At 38.8% G+C, this 26,491-nt stretch overlaps 1 protein-coding gene across 2 annotated transcripts in view; it reads left to right on the top strand.

The window, feature by feature from the left end:
• The window catches only part of slc38a12 (solute carrier family 38 member 12), a 99,587-nt gene that overhangs the window by 46,003 nt on the left and 27,093 nt on the right, over positions 1-26,491 (top strand). For both annotated transcript variants that reach the window (XM_088928049.1, XM_088928050.1), the window contains exon 9: positions 25,374-25,467. In XM_088928049.1, coding sequence (XP_088784175.1) covers positions 25,374-25,467 — 94 coding nt within the window. The remainder of the gene's footprint in view (positions 1-25,373; positions 25,468-26,491) is intronic.

Here is a 26,491-nt window from a genome sequence, read left to right as displayed (position 1 = left end):
GGTCTGAAAAACTTACGTCCCCACATTTGGGCAGAAATTCTCACATTTCAAAAGCCCAAATACAGGATCTGTCTCCGTGTGTGCATCTGGAGCTGTTTGTGCAGAAGCCAAACTCTGAGTGCATTATCTTAGTGACTGCAAGGCAGCAGAAGTTTTCTTCCAAGTGTCCAAGTGTTGTGGGGTTGTAAACTCCAGCTTTTTGGTTAAATGTTTTGAATGGCAGTGGATGTACAGAACTACCATTTAGTAAAATGTTAATTATCATTTTACTAAATGGTGTTTTGGATTGGTGACTTGCAATTGTAAGTCATTTTGGTATGATGTGTGTTACAAGGGGCCATATGTGTAAGAAATTATTATTATAAGCCATCTTGTCTGTCTGGTGCTTAGCTAGTGTAATTAACTGGTCTGAAGATCTCATACAGCCATTTCTTCAAAGAAGCCAGGTTATCTGCTTCAACAGCATGACTGGTTCATTCTCCCACAACACTTTATGTAAAGAAACTCCCTCTTCTTTGTTTTATATGCACTTCCATGTTCAGTAGTTTCTACTTGTGTCCAGTGGTTTCCACCCTACCTGTATCTGCTGTTGATTCAGGCATCTGCAGGGCATGCCTGTGTAGCTGTTAAGCACCTACTGTATAAAGTGTCCTTGCTCACTCTTCTCATCCTTACAGTAACTGCTGAGTGGAGATCAGCTGTGGGCTTTGTAACATTAACCTGCTGAATTGCTTTTTGAATTTTTCAAGGCGATAGCCTTGACTGTACAGATGCTGTGTCTGTAGAAGGCAGCACCAGAAAAGTATGTGGAATTTGGCCTTGGTGTCACACAGCTGCAGGCCAGTCAGTCAGAAGCGCTCTTGAAGGATCAGAGATGCCCTTGAGTGCTGGGCAGTCGGATGATCTGGGGGTGTGAGTGCACTGTTTTCGTGCTGAGAAATGTATTCCACAGCTCAGCCAGCAGCCTTTCAGTCTGTCAGGCACCTGCACTGCCTTCTGAGCTTGCTTGTTCTGGTTTCTAAATGGAGTAGACTTTTTCTACTGTATGATATTGATTTAATCTTCTTCAGATGATTAATTATCTCAATCTATTTGGCTGACACCTTCATCTGATATGACTTACAGTTAATGATAAGTGGCATTAGATATGAAGGAACATTATAAACCTACAGGTTATCTGTCAGTAATTGACACAGCACAGTACTAAGTATTCCAATGGAATGCAAAATAGGGTTTGATCCTAATGCAGTAAGCTACACCGTTAAGCAGCAGTAGTGAACTACGAGATATAGTGTGGACAGCTATAAAAAACAAGGTACAGGAGAAAACTATGAACTATGCTGCGAAAAGTAAAAATGAGATGGAAGTAAGCTAGTATAATTAGAAATCAGAGCAAACTATTATTCTGCCTTTTAGCAGTTATGATAGGGTGCTTACTCTTTATACTATATTGTTTAACTGTACTTATATTATAGTTGAAGTAGTTCAAGTAGGTAGCTGCGTCAGCATGCGTAAGCTGCATATATAACTATATTATAGTTGTTTTAAGTGTGACTTGGCTGTACAACTAGGTTATGTGTTCTTTTTTTCTGTCCTTACAAGTACTATAGCCTTGCCTTAGGATAGAAGGCAAGACAACATATAAACATTGTGGTGTGTGACTCTGTCATCCATAACGCTAAGAATAAAATCTTAAGGAACTCAGTGTTTTCAGCTTGTGCCATTGGGGCATCGAACTCTCTTGATATAGATTTTGAAAAGGGTCATTCCATATGTATTCTGTCAAAATTGCAGTTTTCTAACCTCTTCATTTTTAACACACATCTCCATAAATCTATTGCCTATGAGAAATGTAATTCAGGAGACAGAGTCTATCCACAGGGGAAGTGGTGTTATTCATAAATAACTGGTGTTATTTATGAATACCAACCCGAGAGATCAGTTTCTTAATGTAGTGAAAGATAAAATTCTAATAAAACGCAATGGGGGGAAAAAGCTGCTGTATCTATCCATCCATTTTCTAATTGCTTCATCCAGTTCAGGGTTGTGGCGGAGCCAAAGCCATCCTGGGAAACAGTGGGCGCAAGGCAGGACGCCTGTCCACTGCAGGGTACACTCAAACAGAAACACGGACATCACGCCCTAGGGCCATGTTTTTGGACTGTGGGAGGAAACAGGAGCACTTGGAGGAAAACATATGCACACAGGGAGAACATACAGACTCCTTGCAGAAGGTGCCCAATCTAAAAACAAAATCAAGATCAAAGAGTGCTTTGAGGCAGCAGTGCTCTCTGTTACCCGAGAGCAATGATTAAATCTTAATAGTTTGTTTCCTCTCCATGCAGCAACCCAAGAACTATATCTAGGGCTCTCACCTTAGGGCCATAATTACATCTTAATAGTTTCCTGTACTCTGGGCACACTGTACCTTGTTTCCATAGGTAAACTGTAAAGATAAGGAGGCTTAGTCACTAGCAGATTTCTTCTGATGTTCAGCGAAATTGCAGCAGCTGATGGATTTTACCCTTAATGTAAGAAGCTAGTTGTCCCATGCTTTTCGTCCTGCTGTGTAGTTAGAAAAGGGTGTACAGATGTAGAAAGCAGATTCTCATTTGTTTGGCGACATTTGGTTGTTTGGAGGATGCAGTACTGAAGGATACAGGTGTGCATAGATATAGTGTTCTTATTTTTGTTCTTACTTTTTTATTTTGCACAGCCATTGTCAACATCATTTATTTGTTGTACTGTGTGTCAGCTGACCGTGCATTGAGTTTGTTCCTTATTTTCTGTATGCAAGAAGATGGGGGAGAAAAACATAAATCCTAGCTTTGAAGGAGAATATTTTTTACTCTTAATGAAATTTGTCTTTGTATGTGCGCATTGCTGGGTGCACTTATCAGCTATGCATACTGAGCAGCAAACTTGCTGTCACTTCAGTGGAAGTCGAGAGCGTTTCATTTAATATTTCTCTCCCTGCCTTCTTTTTAGTAACAGTTTTCTAACGTTAATTATCTTTATGAACTGCTCCTCCACTTACCGTGTCACCTTCATCATTTCTTTTTCTATAGCTTTACGTCCTTCTGCTGCTGGCAATAACTTCTGAACAAAGCAGATTTGGAGGGAAATGTCACTGGAAATCATGGAGCACGCTTAGCTTAGAAAAGGCCTCGCATTAATTTTCGTTTGTGGGGGGAAAGCTCTATTTGGCGTTTCTCTCAAGAGTCTGTCACAGCGTACATCTTCATTAGTGGCTTTGCATTGAAAAGCAGCTGAGCAGAGCAGAGCAGAGGGCGGCAGCACAAGCGGCCAGTACAACTGCTGGAATTCTCACCCTGAAAGGTACACTACCTTTTCTGACGTAAAGTATTATGGGGCCTTGTGAAACAGGTGTCTTTTTTTGTAATTACTCACTTGTCACTTTTTTTGGGATGTGCCAGCTGTTCCTCAGCTCACTTCACCAGCCCTTGTTCCAACAGCAATGGCACAAAAACTATATCCACACATCCTCATAAATATATACTGTCAGGCTGACAGTGTCTTTGCACAGTGTTTAAAAGCAGAGCTGTGGTTTCTGGGGAAAAAGGCCACATGATCTTCTGCCAGATTTTCTGTAGGATTTAGACATTTTTACTTTTGTATGTCTGTTTTTTATTATATGCCTTAGAAAGAGTTATCTTTATTTGATATATGGCTACCATGGTTAATGTAAGGGGGAGAAAAACAAACTTTTTGTAAGGGGCAGTCCTCACAGAAAAGACTGCCAGGTCTCCGGCACACCCATCTCTTAGTGGTGTCTTCTTTGTGGCATCAAAGCTAATGGTCAGGTTAAGACAAAATCTATGTCCAGACCAGCATTCTCTGGGCTGTAGTTCCTTGCGTGTTCCATATGTGTAAGCGTTAAATCCAATAATATAAGGTCCAGCTGGACTTCTTAGAAGCTCCAAAAATGGACATTTGTAATGGTGGCTTTAGACATTGGGGAAAAAAATAACTTTTAGGGTATTGCTTAACCTTTTTTAATGTGTCTCCAGCATATTTGTTGTGAAAACATATTGCAGAGGAACACAAATCGGAGGAACCAGGTGCTGCCATGGATTAAGTTTCTAATCTTTCATGCTAAGACTAGACCAGCCAAAGTGTTAGTTTTTACAGAGTCCCATGGGGTACAGGCTCAAATAGTAAAGCACACACAATTAAAGCAGCGCTATTAAACATCACACCTAGAGTAGGTGAGCGTAAGGACCAGTAACTCCAGCACCCCAAAAGTGTCATGTGGTGTGCTGGGATAACACCCGAGGAGCCCACTTATACAATGACTTATTCTTTTTTAAAAAAAGATTTGAATGAATTAAGTAAGTGCATATCCTTGTACCATGTGTAATAGTTCCTGCCACACTTTTCAAGTTTGGATGTGTGATGTATGAATATTCAGGTTTGAATATTTCTTACTTTGTAATGTTTTGTCAGAATACCATCATCAGTCCAGACTTCTTTCTTGCCATTGTGAATAGTTAATGACAATGTCTTGGGAGCATTATGGGCAGCTTTTCACTTGTTTTAAGAATGTTCCAGTTTGGGAACAGGTTTCTTGTCCTTTGTCAGCTATTCTAAACGGGATCTTCAGGAGTTTTCCCAAGTACTTTAGCTTTGGGGTAAGTTGAACTTGAGTGGTTAGTGCTTGAATTTCTGTGCATTAGTTAGTGGATTAAAATCTTCATTGCCTGGAGTGTCTGTTGGAGCTGGAGTCTTACTTTGTTGAAGGCTCTTCATGTGGAAGGTGGTGGGTGGGTACCTCTGAAGACAGGAAGAAGAGTAGATGCAAGTAATTAACCTTAGTATCCCTTAAAAATTCAACAACGTCAATCTAATTTCTTCTCAGACCTTTTAAAGAAGAAAATATTCTGTTATTTCAGTCTGTCTTCATAAATGATCTTAAGTCCTGAAATGAGTTTTGTTGCTATTCTCTGGTGTTTAACACAAATTGAGCTCATAGTATTTCCTACAGCATATGAAAGTTTTCATAGTGTATTGTTTTGAAAAACATGTCCAATGTGTTTTGAAGACTTTTATGATACATTTTCACCTGCTCTTGTCTGAAAAATTTGCATTGCCTCCATTATAGAAATAATTTCCTAAATAGAAGCACAAGTAGAAATGAAGGCTTCGGTAATAAAATGTCAGAATTCTTCATAGGGCAGCCGTGAAACCTTTAATGTAAACTCAGCAGGGCAGAGGGCAGGCACAGCAGGAAAGGTGAGAGATCTGAGCTGTTTCATGCTCTGATCCATAGCCACCCTCGTGTACCACTACCGTCAGTAAAGTACTTTACAAGACTGCTCTTATTTCTATTTCTAGGCACAGTAGAAATAGTTCTGTTAGACTGAAAATTGAGAAATAAATTGTTGTTTGGACACTGGAACAATTTATTTTGCTTTAAAATCAATATCCTGTCAAGGCAGTGCTTTTTGTCTCTGGTTTAAAATACCTGAGCTTTCTTTATCAGTTTCACCTGCTTCTCTTAGCCTTTTTTGTCTGTTCTGAATGTGAAACTAAGCTCAGCAAAGAACTGCATTTTATTTCACTTTTGTGTTTTTTTAAATGAATGCCTCCAGTCCAGATGGTTGACGTCTAAGTTTTTGGTTTCTTAAATATTTTTTACTTTGTTTTCTAATTATTAGCTACAGAATCCGAATGATCTTATTTCAGAAGCATTGATTAAATATAAGAGCAAGTGCACTAAAACAGCATTCAGAGTCTGTCATATTTAAATCTCTTACCACACATACGCAGGGCATATAACTGCAGGATAACCCTGAGTCAGAGTGGGCTTGACAGCAGCACAAAGCTTGAAACCAATCCTGAAAATGTATTTAAGAGCTTAGCATGCTCAACACGTAGCAAATGACACATTAATGACCACACTTTAATAAAAAAAATATATACTTAATTAAATTAGACAACGAATAAAATGAAGGTCGCTCCAGTGAAGGTCATTCACAAGCAGAGAGATGAACTCACTTGACAGCCTGCCCTCTTATTTCCGTCATTCCAGGTGAAAACACAGCACAGCCATTCTGCTGCTCCTTCCTCTGTCCAGTCATCAGTCCCGAAACCACCCTCTCAGTTTCATGTACCATAGAGCCCCTGCATCTGCAGTTAAGTCTTTTCATGCTGCTTTTAGCTCTTTGGGTTTCATTTGTGCAACTATGAGCTACAATACATTTCGGTCTGCTGCTTTAAATCAGTCTCCCAACACAGAAATAACTGCAGGAGCAGGTTAAACACTCATCTTGAGAGCAGCTGTTTTCTACAAATGGCTTTTCTTCCTGGCAAAAATTTTATTACGAACCTGTTTGAGTGTCAGTAGCTTTTAGTCTGTCACCCTGAGAAAGTAACTTAACCTCCTTATGGTCCTTTCTTTCACTGAGACACGAAAAATAAAACTCCAAAAATAGCAACATTTTTTATTTTAGATTAAGGACATGCTATCAGAGTTCTCCTGTCTTAAGCTTCTGAGCCACAACACAGAATCTCACATATGCCAGTCATGTTTTTGAAGCATATTACGTACAACTCATCCTCAGTCCATAATTAGGTACTGCCAAGCTTCTACGGTCAATATTGTATGACCGTGTGTCAAGCTTCTTAATTCTGGTAACAGATTCTTCTTTTGTGGTGTTGTGATTTTGCAAGGATGTCAGTTGTAATTAATAACTGTTCCTTAACCTTTGTGTTTGCAAACATTGACACCGCTGATGAGCACACTCGCTCACACACAGACATTGTTACTCATAATGAATCAACCTGCCCTGCCTACAGGGGATGCATTTTAAGGTCTCTTACCTTAACTGAATTTCAGCGTGCAAGTATTTCTTTAATAGGGGAGTGGTCTGTGGTGTAGTCTGGAAGAGGGTTATTTTGAGAATATATAGGATATATATATATAGGATAATAGTGTTGTGTTGTGTTCACTTAAGACCAGTGTTGGAAGATACTACTTTTACAAAATGATCCACTGCAGTTGTGTAAATTGTGTAAAAGTGTAAATTTTTAAATTAATAATATCTTGGAGGAATTTGCTTTCAAGATGTAAGGCTTTGCTTTTCATAGTGACTATAAATAGACCGGTTATTAAATTGTCTGAAATGATAATTATTTCCCCCTAACTTTATTTTTAAAAATGCAGTTCCTTCTATTAGTAACTGTAACGATTACTTTTTAAGCTTAACTTTCTCCAACTTTCTCCAACACTTTTGACATTCAGCTCTACTGGCAAGAAATGACTTTTAAAAACAATTGCCAATTGTTTGTTCAAGAATTGAGACTTGAGAATAGGTGATGATGGTTCCTTTTCTTTAAAAAAGGGTAAAAACGCTGTGATTGAGCTGGACGTGATTGAAGACAACAGCATGTTTTGGATGTCAGGGGAATTCGCTATATCACAGCTCCTTAGGGGGAACATGAGAGAGATTAATGTTTGTTTGTTGGTACTCTAATCTTCTCACCTGAACCATGAATGAACATAGACAACAAAATCGATGTGGAGCTGGCGTAAATTATTCACGCGCAGGTTTAAACTGTCGGTCTCGCAGGAACTGGCTTTATTGTGTTGCAAACATCAGTCTGCAGAGAAGTGTATAATTCACTGTACACAGTCATTTTCCTCAGTCAAGGTGACAGCTACTGATTTCCACATGCTGTTTACTTTTATAATCATGATAAACAGTTGTATAATAATGAATAATGCCCTCTACTGTGCCACGCAGGGATACTTTCTGTTACATGCTGTTGATGCTTTTAGCGGTCCTCAAGTGTAACTTATGCACTGACCTGGACTATTCATACTTCTCTTATTAGCAGTGTTTTTTTTTAAAAGGGCGGCACTTACTACTTTAAAGGTTTTTTCAGATGTTATCGGATCTTTTAACATGCTGAGACTTGGCAGCTGTTACTTCCATTAAGGAGAAACTTGTTACAAAGGCTAGCTGGTCCAGTTTCCAGGAGGTGCCTGGCTCAAGCCCCTGCTGTGCTCACAATGCCTCTTCAGTGCATCTCGTTCCGATCACAGTACTGAACTTCTGTGCACCCTGTCTCTCAGATGAGAGATATAAAGTCAAGGCCAAGATTTAAGAGACTCTGTAAGTAAGTGGTTAGAAAAAAATGTCTGCCAAGTGTTTGATTTATTATTGGAAAAACTATCCAAGGTGAGGTTACCTGCCCTTTTCATTGCAATTTCCTACTATGTACTGTATTTCTTTCCGCAGTCAGTCATTGGAATTAACAAAATTACTTTCTGATGATATCAGCCCTGGAAATCATTGATTTTGCTCTTTACTGTTTAATGCAGGGATTGTGAGAGTTTGGATGCCAATGGTTTCCAATCACCGCTATTGCAGGAACAAGCACACCCAGATTGTGATGCCTTGATAATACTTTTTGACAGTATGTATGGTTGTGGTGGATGTACTGTATGAAAAGTAGGCCCTTCAGTGCATTTCCAGAGTGTTGCTCTGTAATGGTTCTGGGGGTCTGGTATTTTTTTAATGCTGGTTTGAAAGAGGCATTAGAGAGATAAAAGGTGGTATTGTTGAGATTAAACTTTAGCAAGATCCGATTTAGCCTGCACAAACAGAATAGCCTATAGCAGGCTTGAAGGAGTATTGTAGAAAATTGGTTTCAGTGCAAGTAGATTGAATTCAGCTTCTTTTGAATTCTTTAACACCTATGACCTCTCATTTGAAGTATGCGCTGTGTGACTCCTTCATCCTTTCAGGCTCATACTAGTACTACATGTACCATGGTTAATAGCATGTGTGCCCTTGGGGCTCTGGCAGTAAAGTGAGGCAAAACATCAGTTCTAACTTGAGGGGAATCATACTCTTTCAAAATGAAAAAACAAACATAAAAGATATCTAAAAGTTTAAAATGCGGAAATTACTTTGATAGTTTCTAAAAATGTAATATTTTAAAATGTGGTTGCTATAGTGTATTTGATATTGGTGTTCTTTGCATGAGAAATACTTGCTGTCTTATTGGGTGCCTCGATGGCCAATTTCAAAAGCACTGCAAGTGGTAAGTTAAGCACATTCAGCATCCCATTGCTTATCGATTGCTTAACACTTTGGGCAGCACAAATCTCACACACTCATAAATAATATTTATACTTATTGTCTTACATTAATAATGATAAGATATAATATTATTGATTTAGGTTTCTTTCTTCCGCTAGTTGCACAGGTTAATGCCAAGATGATGTGTGATGCTAGACACATGGGAGCCCAGGCTGCAATGTAGACTTTCAAGTCACTTCCTATGGAACCCATCCCATGGTGTCAAATGGTTTAAAACCTAACTCGAGGTATAAGTTTACATGTTTTTTTTGAAGATGCCTTTAAACAAGTAAATTCATTCACAGAAGGCTGTGTACATCAAGTAAGCCAAACTCCAGTCACTTGAGGGCCATCAAGTCTAGAAGATGCTAGTAAAGGCCTAGTCAAATCTTAAGCAGACCCTGTATACAGTACATTTCATGCTGGCTCTCCATACAGTGAAGTCTGCTAAATTGGAGAACTTACACTATCTGTTTAATAGAATTACCTGAAACTTAAGTAACTATTACTTTACCTTTAAAAAAGGTAAAGTTTAAATTGTGGAAGGGCAAAAATGCTTTTGTTAAATTATAGTGGTTTAATATATTCTGTTGATTAATTGAGCGCAAGGTAAGCTCTCTTTCATCTTGACAGGTGCAGGAACCAGAACGGCACTATATACATGATACTACCTCCCAGTTATCTTCTGTGGTTCTGCTGTTTTCCTCTATCATAACTGGGGGTAGTTCAAAAGATAGCTTGTGATGAATGGCTTCTAGTTTAGCTATCCGTTGAAAATCTGGAGGGGCACAAGCCCTTGGCAGCATTCTTGGTGTTATATTTTTGTTCCTTTCAGAATTTTGTTTTTGATCTGAATGGCACGTGTCTGCTGAACCAGTTATGACAAATCTTGCCTCTGAACTTGGCTTCTTGTATTGAAATGCTGACGCTGTCTAGTACAAATGCATTATGTATATCAGTGTTTTCAACATTCTGCTCTGCAAGACCCATGAAACCAGTAGCAGTTCTTGCTGGGTTGAGCAAGAAGTTCTTCTTTGATGCTACCTTTGCTCAGAAACAGAGTACAAGTCTCAAGGTTTTTTTAAGACTATTCTGAAAACCCAGAAAAAAAGAATAAAAAAGAATATCAAATGAGGTTTTGTAAAGGAAGGGAAGAAATGACTGCTTTCAAGCTGGACCTCAACAAATCTGGCAATTTGCTACCTTTGCTCAGAAACAGAGTACAAGTCTCGAGGTTTTTTTAAGACTATTCTGAAAACCCAGAAAAAAGAATAAAAAAGAATCTCAAATGAGGTTTTGTAAAGGAAGGGAAGAAATGACTGCTTTCAAGCTGGACCTCAACGTGGGGAATTTTTCCTTTGGAGTAGTGTGTGAGTGTCTGTGTCGGCCCTGTAATGGACTGCCGTACTGTGGGCCTTGTGCCCATTGCTTGCCGGAATAGGCTCCAGCTTAGTGGTTAGAAAATGGATCCATGGAATATTACATACTACTTATTTACTACTTCAACAAGAAAGGAGAGGGCCACAATCAGTAAAGGTGGTTGATTTTGAGGTCAATGATGTCACTTGCTGACGGGGATTCCCCAGGCAGTGGTGGAAAATGTGCTGACCTCCACTGCGCATAGGTTGGCATTAGTTAGCCAGGGTTCTCTCAGCTTTCAGCAACATAGTGACCCCTGGGGCTTCCTGGGTACTTGAAGTCATGCGCGGTGCTGTCGGTGATGGATGCGCCTCTTGTTCCAGTGGTGGTGGTCCTCCATAATGGGTCTATGCCGCCCATAGTGTGTTGAATGAACAGTGGCTCAAAGGTGGGTGGGTCGCAGGGCTTTTCCTGCACTTCCTTGTTCTTTCTTGTGTGTGGTCACAGGGTTCGAAGAAAAACACAACTGGCAATTGCAAATCAGATGGGAATAACATAAATAATTGTCAATTCTAAATTCATGAAAAAAGAAAGAAGGCCTATTGAGGCTATACTGCATCGTGTTGAGTCTTAAGTAAAACAGTTATCTGAAACCTAGTGTAATCTCTGAATAACAGATCTACATTTCCTAGACTGGGAAGAGCAGTATTTTTGCCTTGGAAGACTTTGGCTACTCGAGTGTCCATGATAGTCTCGTTTCACACTGACACATGTTGCATATACTTATCATTCAAATTTAAATGAATGCGGTTCGATGTTTTTCTGTGTGGACGTGATAAAACTAGCAGTAAAGCTCAGGCACGGTGAACTGCTCTCTGCTATAGGAGCAAAAACAACAGTGTTTCTAGCTGTCATCACGCTTCATCTATTCCCTGTCAAAGGCTCATCACTGGAGCTTTCTCTTAAGTCCTCTGGTAACATTTTGACAAGCAAGGCCCACTTTTTTCCCTTTCACAGACCCATCCATCCTTAAACCATCATGTGATGCAGCAAATCATTTTTTTTACAATTACCCATCTTCATGATGGCAGTATCTTTAATTTAATCTTTTTATTGAAGACTGTACCTTCAATTCAATGACAGTTGCATTAAAACTGCTTCTCTGAAGCTACATTTCCAATGTTCTGTACCTTTGATCTATATAAACCATAAAATACCAGGTGTTAACATTGCTGATACTTTAAAGTTGATAAATAATGACATTGATATGTTTCACATATTGATGATCATGCAGATAATATATTCCCCCTTCTTCCTTTCTTTTATTTTGTTTGTTATGATTCTTATTTTTTACAAATACATAAAATGCAGAAATAAGGTTGCTCAGTTAGGCTGTTAATTGCTTACAGAAATGCAAAAATGAAAGGTTAAGAACAAGAGCAGTATTTTTGCCTCGTCATGTGTTTGCTGTTAGATTTTTATCACATTTAGAACAATGACAGCAACCACCCTTTTTGTAAAAAATTGTTCTCAATCGTTTATATGCACCTCTTTGTAGCTTTTGTGTTTCTCTGCTGAGTCTAAAGTAATCCAATAGGTAGATTAATTGTGTTGGCCATATTTAGAAGTTTATAATACAGACTTGTCACATGTTGCTCTGCTAAATTCAAGGCATTGCATTTACAATTTATAAATTAATAAAAATATTATTAAACTCATTTATAATGAGTTTAATATGTGTTCTTGTACCACAGATACTTTCATTTAGAGAGGCCTGATTTGGAAAGTTTTCCCTGCCAAAAACACAAGAAAACAAGACACAAATAAATAATTTTACCCTTGAAGAAAACAGCATTGGTCTACTGCTGCAGTAATTATTTAAACTAGTGCCTTAGGATTAGGATTTTAGTCATTGGTCTTTATGTAGCCAATATATTTTAGCTGTCAAAACACCCCATAGTATTCCATGTATTCTCTAGTATATAATGCTTAATGTAGGCTTTAGTTCTTCACTTCTAGTGAACAGAATTAAAATTATCTCTAGGGTGTGTAATACAGATATGTGATCAGCTGAATGAGTTTACCCCTGGTAGAATCATGAAGACTGGCAATCAAAAAGCCTCAAAATTAAAAAAACTTTTCAGCTTGCGATTGGGGTGGGGACTGACATTTTGATTCAAGTAAAAAACTGGGTATAGGTAACCCCCTTAGTCACCCCTGTCACCGTTAGTTTTGTGTGACATCATATTCTTACATGCTGGTTACTGAAGTGGAGGTAAAAAGCGGAAGAAAAGTCTGTGCATTAAGTGCAGGTCAATTATGTGGGCTTTGTGCAAGACGTCTATCTTCATAAACCTGCCTGCCTAGTTTTGCACTAGTAGAATTTGGTGTGAAATACCAATATCCCATTAGAGATGATAGATTGAGAAAAAGCAAAGAAAGGAAATCGGGATTGTGAAATTGAATAACGGTTACAACAGGGGAGCTTTTCCCTCAATAAATTAAAACAAAACGGAGAAACTCTTTATAGTCTGCTGTGTCCGTGTTGATGGATCACAGTTTGCTCTCTTGAGATTTTACTGCTTTTGTTCCAGAGTGAGAAAAATGAAAGTGACCTTTATATTTTATTAGGTGCACAATAAAGGAGAGTGATTTTTATTTGTATTTATTGTTTTTTATTCTCTGTCAGTTTAGACTCCAATAAAGATTAACTTGGGAACAAATGGTCAGGGATATATAGGCCTGATGGGATTGTTAGCATAATCCCCCTTTCTGTTGGCTCTTGTGGGATTAGTCCGCCCCGTTCTGTCAAATCGCAGGAAATGGGATCCATGTTCTCAGAATTGTCTCACGGGACTTTACTCTGTTTGGGCTTCAGGCGTTGGAGTTGTGTATCGGAATTGGTTTTCTTTTGGTTTTATTTATCATTTCTAAAAGGGTGTTATAGACCCAACAAACATATTGTTGATCCCCATATTATTCTACGTGTACTATGGCGAATATTGTATAAGGACAATATAAGACAATAGTGTATATATAAGTATAAGGATGCCATTGCTCTTCCATACCGTGATGACTTTCCTCTGTGCAAGGCTTGAAGTGGGGTAGGGGTAGGGGTGTAAGCCCGGCGTCCTGGCCAAATTTCCCATTGGCCCTTACCAATCATGGCCTCCTAATAATCCCCATCTATGAATTGCCTTAATTTACTCTGCTCTCCTCTGCACTGATAACTGATGTGTGGTGATGGTTCTGGCGCACTATGGCTGCCGTCGCATCATCCAGGTGGGGCTGCACATCGGTGGGGGTGGAGGGGAGTCCCCATTACCTGTAAAGCACTTTGAGTGGAGTGTCCAGAAAAACGCTATATAAGTGTAAGCAATTAATTCAATTATTATTATTATTATTGAATGTTAAAAAACCCTCTTCTAAGGAAGGTAGATTATGGCAGAGCCATGGCTCATCTGTAAATAATTCACGTGTGAAGCAGTCGTTTAGACAACATCGTCTAAAGGCTGTAAGACCTTGCTGTTGCATGTTACAGGGACCTTGCTCTTCTGGCATCACTCAGCCCAGCTCTGGACGAGCTTTGGCGTGGGCCTTGACCTGTGGTGAAGCAGTGTTCCATCCAGGGGGAATCCTGTTCTTAGTGTTGCACTCACCACTGTCACGGTGCAGTAGGCAATGTACCAAGTGCAGTCTCTTTAGGCCCTGCCTTGAATGGGGCCCCATACATCTAAGCATTTTAACACTCTGTACAGCACATGATGAGTATGTTTCAGGAAAATAGTTGCTACTCTTATTCTTTTAGTCCATCTATATTTATACTACTGATCTTGAAAGTCTCTCTCATAGAACTCTCTAAATATTCTCTTGGCTTTTGCTCAATGATAAAAGAATTTAAGGCCAGTGTTACAATGAATTTCACATGAGCACACAGGTTATTTTATTTTCTTATAGAACTGCGAGTGTGACGTCAGGACAAGGGGCCCATAAAAATATTTGAACTGGGAGACACTTCGTCACTGTAACCAGCGTGTATGTCGGATACTGTATGTGGAGCTTTATGTAGTCCTAAGGTATTAAAACAAGCAATAGTGATGAGCTCTAATAATCATGAGATTTATTATACTAAATTACAACACAGTGTCATGCAAGTACACAGCAGGGGTTTTACAGTGCAGTGATCTAATAAAAAGACTAGTGTGTTTGTCTTTAAAAATCCTAGTGTTTTCCTTTGCATTTCACACAGTCAGATGTTGAACATTTTCTCAGTAGAAGAGCTCATGTGGTAGGGCTCTGTATATAATTTTGTTTGAATACTTTTAAATTAATGCAGCAGATAAACCTTCAAAATACTTTCCTGCACATAATAGTTCAAAAGACTCTGTAAGGATCCTTTGAGGAAGGTATTCAAATTAAGTAACCAAGTAAGATGGGTGTGGAATTGCTCACTATTTTTACGGAAGAGCACCTCCTACATGTGGAAACTGGGCACCAGGCCGTTCAAAGATCTCCAGTCATGAGTGGCTGTCGTTGTAGGGGATTGGTGAACTGAGAGGGAATCTGTTAGAAAATGAAGGCAGTTTCTTGCCTTTTTTTGTTTTCATATAGACTCTCTATTTAAAAGCCTAACAGTTGTTTTTCTCTCAGACAGACATCACGCGGACTGACACCAGTGGAATTAATCACATTTTCTCTCTGGCGGGAGACAGGTGGCTCATTAAAATTATCAGCTCCTGGTGGAAAGGCTGTGCGAAAGATAAGGCCGATTTGAAAAAGCTGATTCCTCATCTCCGTAATTTCAGAGCCCCAGTGGCTGTTAGACTCGGAGAGCCAAGTAAAAAGCCGTCTTTTTTATCTTAATTATCGGGCTGGAGAGTTGAGAGGTTAGAGTGTGTGAATTTCTTTGTTTTTCAGTAGAAGGAAAAATCTGTGTCCGACCCTTTGCCTTTAAACTGGTCAACTCGGAGATGCTGCTTTTCTCCAGCCCTGTGCTTCGTGTGATGCAGGTTTTAATTGTCCTGAAGCTGTGACAGCATGTCCGTCCTGTGCTAATGGGAAGAAATATCACAATTGTCACATCTGGTTCTCGAGGTGAGGGGATGTCGGAGATTGACATTCCGTTCCTAGAGTGACAGAATGAGCCCACATCAAAACACTGCCTAGGGTATAATATGGACCTGCTGTTTTAACCACAAATATTTTCCAATATAAATATCAGATCTCTTTGGGCTAATCCTAGCATTGAGCTATTTCATGGGGGAGAGGTCTGCGCTGTAGGAACTCCCTTATTAGGTATAATAAGCCAAGGAGCTATTAGGGTGGAGGGAGGGAAGCAAAATACTAAGAAAAGGGGTGTTTGTTACCCATATTTATACTTAGAAGGTTGGGGGGTTATCCCTTCACACTTGAATTTTATTTAGAAAACCCAGCAACATTCTTACAGTTTGACATTTTGCACTTTAAGACCTTATTTCACACACTAATGCACAGTGAAGATGCATATTCAATTACAGTTTTGAAGCGATGATACTGAAATGATTGATGTTCAACCATAGCAACACATTTTGTTTTCTGATGTCACTATTATGTTCTCTACCTTTGTTGTAGTTTGGGAAACAACCAGTGAGGAAATGGGCACAAAGACCCAGTCCTTTCAAGGAAGAGTGTTCTTTGAAACAGTAGTAGTAGCACTAGAAAGAGTCTGCTCCAGAAAGGAGGAGCACAAGAGCAAAATGTTTTGGAAGAATTTAATTATTGATTGGTGGTGGGAAAAAAGAGGATGATTTTCTTCCCTGTTTCAGTCTGGCAGAGCTACAAATATTGGATTTATCTTTTATGAAACCTACAATATCAGGTCAAGCCCTTATCTCCTATTGTAATGTATTCCTGACCATCAAAAGTGATTTTTATCGCCATTTCTTTCTATCAAAATGAATTTCCTTCAATAATGTTCATCTGCCACTGAAGCAAGATACTTATCTTCAAAAAAGGGACTAAAACCTTTTACCATTTTGCCTTCTGAAAGATTTGCTAGATGTTGTTTTATTTGTTTTTGCAGCATAAGGGAAACGTAAGCACTTTCTGGGAGAAACTGAACAAAGGGCTGAGATTTTCTGATGCAAGAGACTACAAGAGAAGAGCAAAACAAAATTAAATGAATAAATGTATAAATGGAGCGCTGTTCCCTTTCAAGAAAGGGTTGAATGTTAAATATTTTTTTCCTTCCCCTTGCTCTCGAGTCCTCAAACTGTCACGGGCACAAATTTTATTTTGGTTTGGGAGTCACTATTAAGATATCTCCTCAGATTTGTTAGAAGACAGCATGGTGATTCAGTTTGGAGCAAACAGATTTGTTTTTATCCAAGAGGGGCCATGAAATATGTCTGTCACTGGCTGAAGGCCGCTGTACAATCCAGTTGTTAGATTGAGGAGCCTCCCACTGTGTGGGGGAGATTTTATATCTAGTGTTTAGGTTGAGATGGTGAATTGCAGACTTCTGTCGAGCTCTTGATGAAAAATGATTTACTCAGGCCAGACACTGTGTGATGACAGAATTGTTTAATGATGATACAGCTTAGGTCATAGTTGATAGCAAAAATGTCCTTTACATCGGATGGCATCTATTTTTTAGATAATTAATATTATTGCTTCTTAATTTATTTTTTTTTACTTGTTCATTTGCCATGTATGTGAATAACAGGTTGAGAGTCCTGTGAATGTTTTGTACTCCTCAAGTAGAGTAGGCAAGTTTACCACTGTAAAAATCTGGTTTAAAAAAAGGAATGCAATTTTTTGTAAAAAACAGATGAATGTGGAAAGTAAGTGAAAAGAACAACACAGGTGTCAGGATACGTTTTCATCAGCATTTAAGCTTTAAATAAGCTAGCTTCTCTTTCCTTGTTTTTACTGTTCATGGGCAAAACACAAGGTCCTGATCCATACAGGACACATTAGTGCAGCTTGTCCATCTGTAATGTATAACAAAAATATTACTGTCTTTTAAAAGTATAAAGGGTGGTATGGTGCTGTGTGTTGTAGATCACCTAGTTTTCTTCATGAGTGTCTCTCTTGTATGATATCTTTGTAAAACGATGTCTCTCACAGTCTGCGCTGCTGAAAGGAACCATCTCGTCTCAACCTTCTCATTTGAAAAGTGAATACAAATACAACGTCAGTGTATTTTGTTTCAGAAACTGCAGTGCTCTAGCTGCTAAGCGTCAAGCTTGGGAACAGCCTTGGTCGCATTGAGTTGTGCCAGGTCAAGTGGCCTAGCTTGACTGGCATCAGGCCCTCAGCAGTACTTAGCAAAAACTTGGCAGTGAGTAAACCATGCAGAGCTTGTCAGGGCTTCAGTTTGGTTTTGCCCTATTTTTGCTGGATTTTGTTTTTGTAAAATCTAATGGCTTTATGGGAATGTTTAAGAACTCACAAGCACTTTTTAAAATTTCAGGATCCATGACTTCCTGGGCCATAGTAAAGTAGGAAGTAATTGCTAAGAAGCCCTGAAGTGGACCAATTTGTGCTGTCTGACAGGGTCAGAAATCAATTTGAAAGGCTTGAATAGGTGTGATTTTGAGTTTATTGATCTTTTGATTAACTGAATTGTGTAAAAGCCTTTGATAAACTAAAACTATATTTTTAACAATGTGGAGAGAGAGAATCTGTAGGGAGAAATCGCAAAAGATTCTGGGATGTGTTTAATCACCTGTGTTTACCTGCCTTTGTAGTTCTTCCCTGAAATAATACAAAAAAAGACAAACCCCTGTGCACTAATACCACACACACATGTGCTAATGTTTTCTCATCGTAAGTGATATTTTTTACCGAAGTATCCAGAAAGAAATTGAAAAACCTTAATATAACTGTGACTTGAAAATGATTAAAAATGCCTGATTCATAAATGAATCTGATTGGACATCAGATTGTTTGTTGTAGATAGATTTTGTCTTTTGGTTCCTCGGTACGGAAGCAGACTCGAAGGTTAAATGTGTCTTTATCTGAGCCTCTCTTGTCAAGGCATACAGTACTTAAGGTAAGACAGCTTTTACATTTAATAGCTAGTGGAGAATGCAATTTAAAACCGTCATCATAGAGAAGTGGGAACATTAAGAATGTGAGATAATTAAGAGGTTTTTTGCATTGTAAATAGAATGATACATCAATTAATCATATCTATAAAACAGTGTGGGTTTTAAAACTGCCATCTTCCCAGACCAATGTGACTTAGTAACCCCAAAGGCCAGGAATTCAGCACAGGACTCCCAGCTCTGTCTGTATCATACCTGGAGCTTGTGCTTCAGCTGAAACTTTGAGTCAGGGCCCTGATAATGTATCAGGCAGTGAGCAGCAGTTGGAATGTGTGGTGGTTTTGGCTGCATCTCCCAGTGAGAACTTGGCTCTTCTTCTTACATTGTGTGCTTTATTTATCGCTCAGCAAAGATGTACCAGATGTGTGGCCCTGACAAGGCTATTTATGGGAAAGTCTGATTGTTTTGTGAGGCCAGTGAGGAGCTTTTGTTTTATCCATCTTGTGATGGAAAGGACACTGCAGACTCATGAGAGGATTGAACACAAGAATGGCCTTCTTAGAGGTCAATCAATTACTGCTAAATCTGTACGACCCTAATTTCAAGACCTTTAAATTTATATCCCTATCTTCCTGATATAATATATTGAAAAATAATGTAGTGGTTTGTGTTGGACATGAGGGCTATTATACAGCAATTTTGACAGAAGCAGGGTTGTAGAAATGGTGTTTTACATGTAAATTTTACTTTAAAAAAAAACAGGGGGTTCAGAGTTTCAATCGAGGTGACAGTGGTCCAGTAAAGGAAGGTTTCGGTTTCTGTATTCAAGAAAACTATTTTTTTAGTGTTAAGTGTTGTGCAATAAAGTATTTATAATTTTTTTTAAAAGTGGGGTAACTGTTCTAGTCCAGGTGAAGACAATTTCTTTACCTTAGATAAATCACATCATGGATTGTCATAAGTTTTCAATTCATAAGTATAGATAAGCAGCAGTGTAAATATATACCAAGCACAAAAAGGAGGCACAAACAACGGAATGCTGATCTTCATGCCACAGTTGCTGCAATGTGTTAAAATTGAGCACCTCCAGGCTGTCTTCGAGAGCTTAATTTTAATATGGCAGGACTTATTGCATTTCTTTGGATCTGCAGACAGGGTCATTTATGTTAAAAATGCCAAAAACTGGACCTTAGGACTACACAAAAAGTGGTTAAAGTCTCTCTTTAATTTCATGCCTTTAACTCAGTTAACAGTAAAAATATTTTTAATGAACATTTCATTGTTTTTAGTAAGTGCAATTCTTTGCCAACTACTAATAGGAATGTTCTGTAAAGGGTTTACCAGTGTCCTTTCTAATAACAATGACAAATTAACCTGCGCAACTATTTCTTTGCTTCTGCTGCATTTGTGATTACCTACTGAATCTTGAAAAGCACCGTGACTACTATGATGGAGTGTGTGGTGACAGCATCGTTCATAGAGAGAATATATCGGTAGGATTTCTTGAAAAACCGTCAAATGATTAAATATATACAAACTATTTTCATTATCAGTGGAAAACATTTAATTGAAATCTCTTCTGATTGTATCCTGTGAAGCATATGAAACTCAGCTGTCCAATATATAGCAGAAGCACAGAGGAAAAATAATTAGTGACTGAATGTGTAGATAGTTCCAGCTATAAGTAAGGTGAGGTATAATACTAGTATTTTGAGTTATTTCAAAACTTTTATTGTATTGTATGGGGTATCCTGTTCATTAGTTAATTACTTTTGTTCTCTGATTTATTAAATGAAAAAGTACAAGCTCAAATGATTTCTGCAGTTTTCTTCCCTTTGTCTTCCACTGAACTTGGACTGAACCAACCCTGAGATCGAAAACCACTTTCCCGTTTGTCACATTTGCTATGAAACCCCTCTTTCCTCTCTGTCATGCTGAGGTCTGATGTGCTGTGAAGTACCGCAAACAGTAATTCATTCATGCATTGAAACCTGCCAGTCACATAATCTGTTATTTTAAGGGATTAAGAAGCAAGAGACAGTGAGCGCCAATACAGGGTTGTGGGGGAATCGGCATCTATCCCAGCAAGCAATAGGCATTACCCAGGGTCCACCTTGGACAGGACGCCAGTCCATCATAGAGGACATAAAGACACAAACACACCCACATAATGTCTTTGGGAGGAAACCCATGCGAACACAGGGAGAACATAAATGTCCTTCGGATGAGACGTAAAACCAAGGTCCTGACTCTCTGTGGTCATTAAAAATCCCAGGGTGTTTCTCGAAAAGAGTAGGGGTGTTACCCCGGCGTCCTGGCCAAATTTCCCATTGACCCTTACCAATCATGGCCACCTAATAATCCCCCTATATGAATTGACTTCATTACTCTGCTCTCCTCCCCACTGAGAGCTGGTGTGTGGTGTGCATTCTGGCGCACTATGGCTGCCATCGCATCATCCAGGTGGATGCTGCACATTGGTGGTGGTGGTGGAGGGGAGTCCCCATTACCTGTAAAGTGCTGAGTGGAGTGTCCAGAAAAGCGCTATATAAGTGTAAGCAATTATTATTATTATTATTATTATTATTATTATAAACACATCACGCAAATAGCATCCTAGCAATTGAACCCAGAGCCCCCGTGCTGCAAGACAACAATGCTAACAACTGTACCACCGTGCTGCCCTGTCTCAGTTATCATTTTTACAAATCACAAATTGCCAGGTGAAAAGAGGCCTGGGCTACTTTGGGTATGCTCCCAAGTAAAAAGTACAAAAATATTTAAGCAAATGACAGATGTGATGAGTGAGGGAGCAGTCTCAGTGTGCCAGTGGTATTTAAGCAGTTGAGGTAAACGAATGCAGACTTGTTGCTGTCAGCTGCTGTTTGCTCAAGGCATTTTGAGGAGATGCTGAGATTCATGAGGTTACAGGCACCTCAAATGGGAGCTTTGTCATTTTCCTTGCCTTTCAATAAGCATCAGCCTGGGAGGGAGAGGCTGTTTCTAGTTATTTTGCATCCCACTTCTCTCCAGTTTTTAAGCGCAGGTAAATTATAGTTGGTACTGAATTTGAACTTAAAGAGCTTTTAATATTGTCCTACTGTTAATCTCAGTTTGAGTTATTTCAATAAACTAAACACAAAGTGTGACATTACCACATTACTGAACAGTATGTACATACAAAAAGAAAGACATATAAATTCATACTGCTTTTTCTGCCCCATATACATTTTGTGAAGTATAAACAGTTTTCTCTTTTCTATTTTCTATACCCACTCTCACAGTACCTCACCACAGTAAATTTACAATTTTGATTGTCTTACTTTGGACCACTAATTTGCCCCTATACGCTTGTGTGTGAATGTGTACATACTCTAACTAACTGGCATCCTACCTTATGCCTTACTTTTCCTGGATAGACTCTAGCCGTAACCTTCACCAAGAAGCAGCTCTCTGATAATGGGTGGACTATGCCAAACCATGTTGTATAATTGTAACTATATTAGTCCCATTTTTGGTATTTCTATGGTCTAGTGTACTGAAGTGTTGTAAAGGCATACAGGTAACTCACAATAAATCCACAGGAAATGTGTGGAAATCTTGTGGTAAATGTACCACAGTAAATTATCACAATGGTGTCCTATCTCTTACTACATTTAAAAACCATTAAAACAATTCCAGAACACTTTAAAAATTCCTGGGGAGGTAGTTTTGCTGTGGAAAAAAAAGACATAAAATTGACTTGTAAACTCAACAGACCAGCTAGTGAAGTGCAATATTATAAACTCAATAATATCATAATATATTATTGCTTGTTGATATTGAATACATGAGAATGTTGCAGGCCTGTGATTTTGTTTAACCTGTGGTCTGATCAGTGGTGTGTGACACTAATTTCCTTCCTCCTCATGCTTCTTGTCAGATATCCCTGCCCAGGACTTTGGTGGAAATGAAACAGTTGGCAAGGCAAAAGGCTGTATCAGCAGAAACACAGTGGAAAATTGGATACATCAGTTGTACTTAAGCAACTAAAAAAACAAGGGCCAAAATTACAAACATTCAGTAGATGCAGATTTGGAAAGAGGTCCTTCCTCAATGCATTTTAGTTAGAGCCACTTTAGGTATTGGTGAAGCTGACTCACTTTAGGAAGTTGGTGAGTCAGCAGTATGACTCACCGACCTCTGGTATTTCATGCCTTACAGCATATTTTGGGAATATTTGCATGGAAGCATGGAAATGCAAGCTGAAATAATATTAAATATATACATTTCCATATTTATTTGTTTTTATGAAACAGATCCTGCTTTTATGCATTGGAGATATGGCTTTGATCCGTTAGCTACAGCACAACAGGAGACATTAATCAAATACTTGGGAAAGTGCCAGGAGAACACAAATGAACTGGTCTGAGAGCTGTCAGAAAGAGAGAGGTTGATCACTACCTGAAGTGCACCGGGTGTGATGCAGGAGGAAAACTTTTGCCTCTTGTGGTCTTGATAGCATAACCTTGTATTCCCCCCAAAAAAATCTCCCAAAACATCTAGGAAGTGCGTACAGGTTCTTTTTTTTCCCTACAAACCTCATGTTCTCCAGGGCCTTCATGTTCTCACCCTGGGTGCGATGCCCCACTGCTCTGCCAGTTGGCTGGACGGAATGCTAATTTGCACATCACACCTGTTCTTTAATAGTCCAGATCTCTCTACTGTCTGTTTTCCTAAAGAGCCTTTCACTCTGATGCATGAGGTGTTTGTCTGGGACTGAGGAAAGGGAAAAAAAGATTCCTAATTATAACTTGAGTGGTCTGCTTCACATACAGTATCCCCTCTAAAAATAAGCATTGTTATCATCATCAGCACAAACAGTACAGTACATCACCCTATAAAGTGCAGCGAAATCCCAGCTGTACTAAAATTTTGCTCTTTTTTCGTTAAATGATTTTAAGATTAATCCTTTCTTATGTTGTTTTTTTCTGTAAGAAATAACATCTTGCAGGAAAGTACAGCAATGTAGCCTTGGCTTTTTTAAATGTTCAAGGGCAGCATGCTGTTACAGTATGTATGTGATACAGAATGGCTTTGTATGTTGGTAGAATTGTTTGGTGAGCATTTGTTCTTATTAAAAAGAATCCACGGTCCAAATTAATTTGCAGTCCTTTTTTGGGCCTTAGAGTGAGAAACCTCAATATTAAACAAAAGAAACTTGAGACTTAACATCAGAAAATGGTTTTGAAGGAGCAGGCCCCAGCTGTTGAACTGCAGCAGGCATTTGTCTTTGCTAATCTTATTCTCCACCAGGCACTTCAGCAGTAGTGTCACTCAGGGTTTTCTTATGTTCTTGGTGTTGTTGTCAATTTTAATTATTTTGAGGGATGATTCACGGGTGGGATCTTCGTTGACAGCACATATCAGCTTGCTTGTAAATTTTCCAGGCAAAACCTGCGTCTTAGACATCTCTCTACTGAAATTGCTTTTCTAGCCTTGTTACTGGTTACAAGTCCTTTGCCTTCCTAGCTGCTGGCTTCCCGACTACATCAATTCCATTAATGATAGGAGCAGATGAACCTGGTCCAGATCTACAAGGAAATAAACCAACATATACTGGAGTCCCCCTCAAGCTGGCTTCTGATGAGTCTAATAGACAGTGGCTTTTTATATGCATCCGAAGTCATTGCCCAAAGCAAATATTAAATGCATTTCTTTGGTGTCTATCCATCTGTCATTTGTTTGTACTTATGTGCCTTGGAAACACAGTTCTGTAATTTTATATAAACAGGAAAAAAACATGATTGCAGGGGCCTTTTGTAATTCTGACTGGATTGTCTTGCAAGATCTCCAGAACTTCATAAATAAAGCAAATATCATTAATAGTCTTAACTGCATGAGCACAACATCCACTGGATGAAGTGATGCAGTGGCTGTTACAGATTTGTGATTTCAGATTTGTGATTAGAATTCAGCAATTTCAGGTTTTTAGCTGCACCTGCTGTACAGTATACTGTACTACTGTTAAAAAAACGTAACAATCCAAGTCTTCTTATCTAATCACACTTTGTAGGTGTGTCCTGTTGGATGGGTGGAAGAGTTTCCTTACAGTATATACTGAGCCCCTTCCCTGGGATTCTTTTTTGTGCTTTAAATCACATGAAAAAAGCAAAAAATATTGCGCAAAAGATTTGATTTCTCACTTACTGAAAGTACTGAGATGACCAGTTACCAGGTTGTTTAAGTCCAACCTGGTCTGGCTATTACAAATTGAAGTAGACTTTCTGTAAAATCATTAAAAAAAAATCAAAGTCAGTGACAAGTCCCGTAATTTAAAAGTAAATTCATAAAAAATGTACACTCCTTTGCTAGCCATTAAGTAGGAGTATTTTTCCACAAAGCTAATAATCAATAATAGAACAGTTTCCCTACCATGTCTCTTATTATATTTCCACTACGCTCATTTTTAGGATGCAGTCAGTTCAGGGGTGAGCGCTTTTGAGGACATGATGTGTCTGACAGTGCGCAGTCAGAGAAAGCCTTTTCTTCAGCACCTGCAGCTGACATTTTCCCAGCAGCTCAGAGCAGCACCGCACCTGCACAAACAACAAACTAACATTTGGAAAGTTTGTATGATAGATTTGTAAACTTTTAAGTGTAAATATTTTTCTGGAAACGATCAGTTTTGGGCTCATAAAGTATATGCACATTAATCCTTAATAATTTTCATCATAAAGCTCTTTATATGAAGCATGATCTCCTTCTGTGATGCTGGTAAGACTATGACTAAGGTGGGATTTTAAAGTGCTGATTGACATGATTTTTCAGGAACTCTAGAGGTCTACAATGGTACTAAAGTTTAATACATTTGCATTCTTTTCTTCTTTTACAGACCATCTTTACTTTGCTCTTGGGTCCTTTTACCTTCTTCAATGCTCAGAAAACCAAGTATCTTCAGATCATGACATCTCTCATGAGGTGGATAGGTAAGATCTTCATAAGCTTTCATTTCTTCCCAAAAAGGAGTTGTTCTTTCCTGCTCTTCTCCTCTTTTGTTATCTCGGTGTCTTGTGCATATTGCAGGGCCTGATGCAGACATCCATCAATTAATCAATCAATCAATCAACGTTTATTTATCAAATGCATAACAATACAGCGTGCAGCAGTAGCTGCTGACAATGAAATGTCTTTCTACGAGCTCACCGGGGGGGATGAAAATCACAAAATTAAAGTTACAAAATAAGGTTACATAATAATAGATAATAGTGCAATAGAATAAAATAAAATCAGACAGAACTCAATATAAATAGAGCTGCTATGTGTTCAGGGTGTATGCAATACATTATGTCTAAGTAGTGCAGTATGCCGAATACAGTGAAAACTGTATGTCCATGTAGCCATATTTGATTTGTTGAAGGAGCTGCAGCTTGGCTATTTAGCAGTCTTATTGCCTGGAGGTAGAAGCTGTTCCCATAATCTTTTGGTCTTTGACTGAATGCTTCGGTACCGTTTACCGGACAGTAGGAGGGAAATCAGGGAAAACTTAATGACATCCATGCTGGAGGCCATTGTTTATATAGCAAGTGCTATGAATATGAGCTGGACAACAGTTTTGCAGTGCATCACAAAAGGGTTGAAAAGAAAACAAGTTACAAAAAAGCCAGATGAAACAAACATGCACTTTGAAAGAAACAGATTGGGTTTACCTTTGCAAGTATCTCCTGATGATTTGCCTAGCCATGCCTTGACAGCTTCTATGACTGGAGCCCATGCTTTTCACACAGTGATGTTACAGTCACTCTCAAATTCTTTAGAGGGGTGATGAATGACAAAAGCAAGGCACAGGTTGTCATAAAAAGGATTAGGCTTAAAACCTTTACAGGTTGCACCACTCAGGAGTCCCCTCTCTTATAAATAAAGCCAGTAAAATCTGTGGAAAAACTTTGCATCATCCCAGTGCACAAAGTTGGTAGACTTGTTTAAAAATGGCATTCAGTTTGGATTTAAAAA

The sequence above is a fragment of the Atractosteus spatula genome, chromosome 11 (genome assembly GCF_055471065.1).
Source record: "Atractosteus spatula isolate fAtrSpa1 chromosome 11, fAtrSpa1.hap1, whole genome shotgun sequence".
Classification (NCBI taxonomy): Eukaryota; Metazoa; Chordata; class Actinopteri; order Semionotiformes; family Lepisosteidae; genus Atractosteus; species Atractosteus spatula.
The sequence above is the reverse complement of the archived record's forward strand: the minus strand, read 5'-3'. Positions and strand labels throughout refer to the sequence as shown.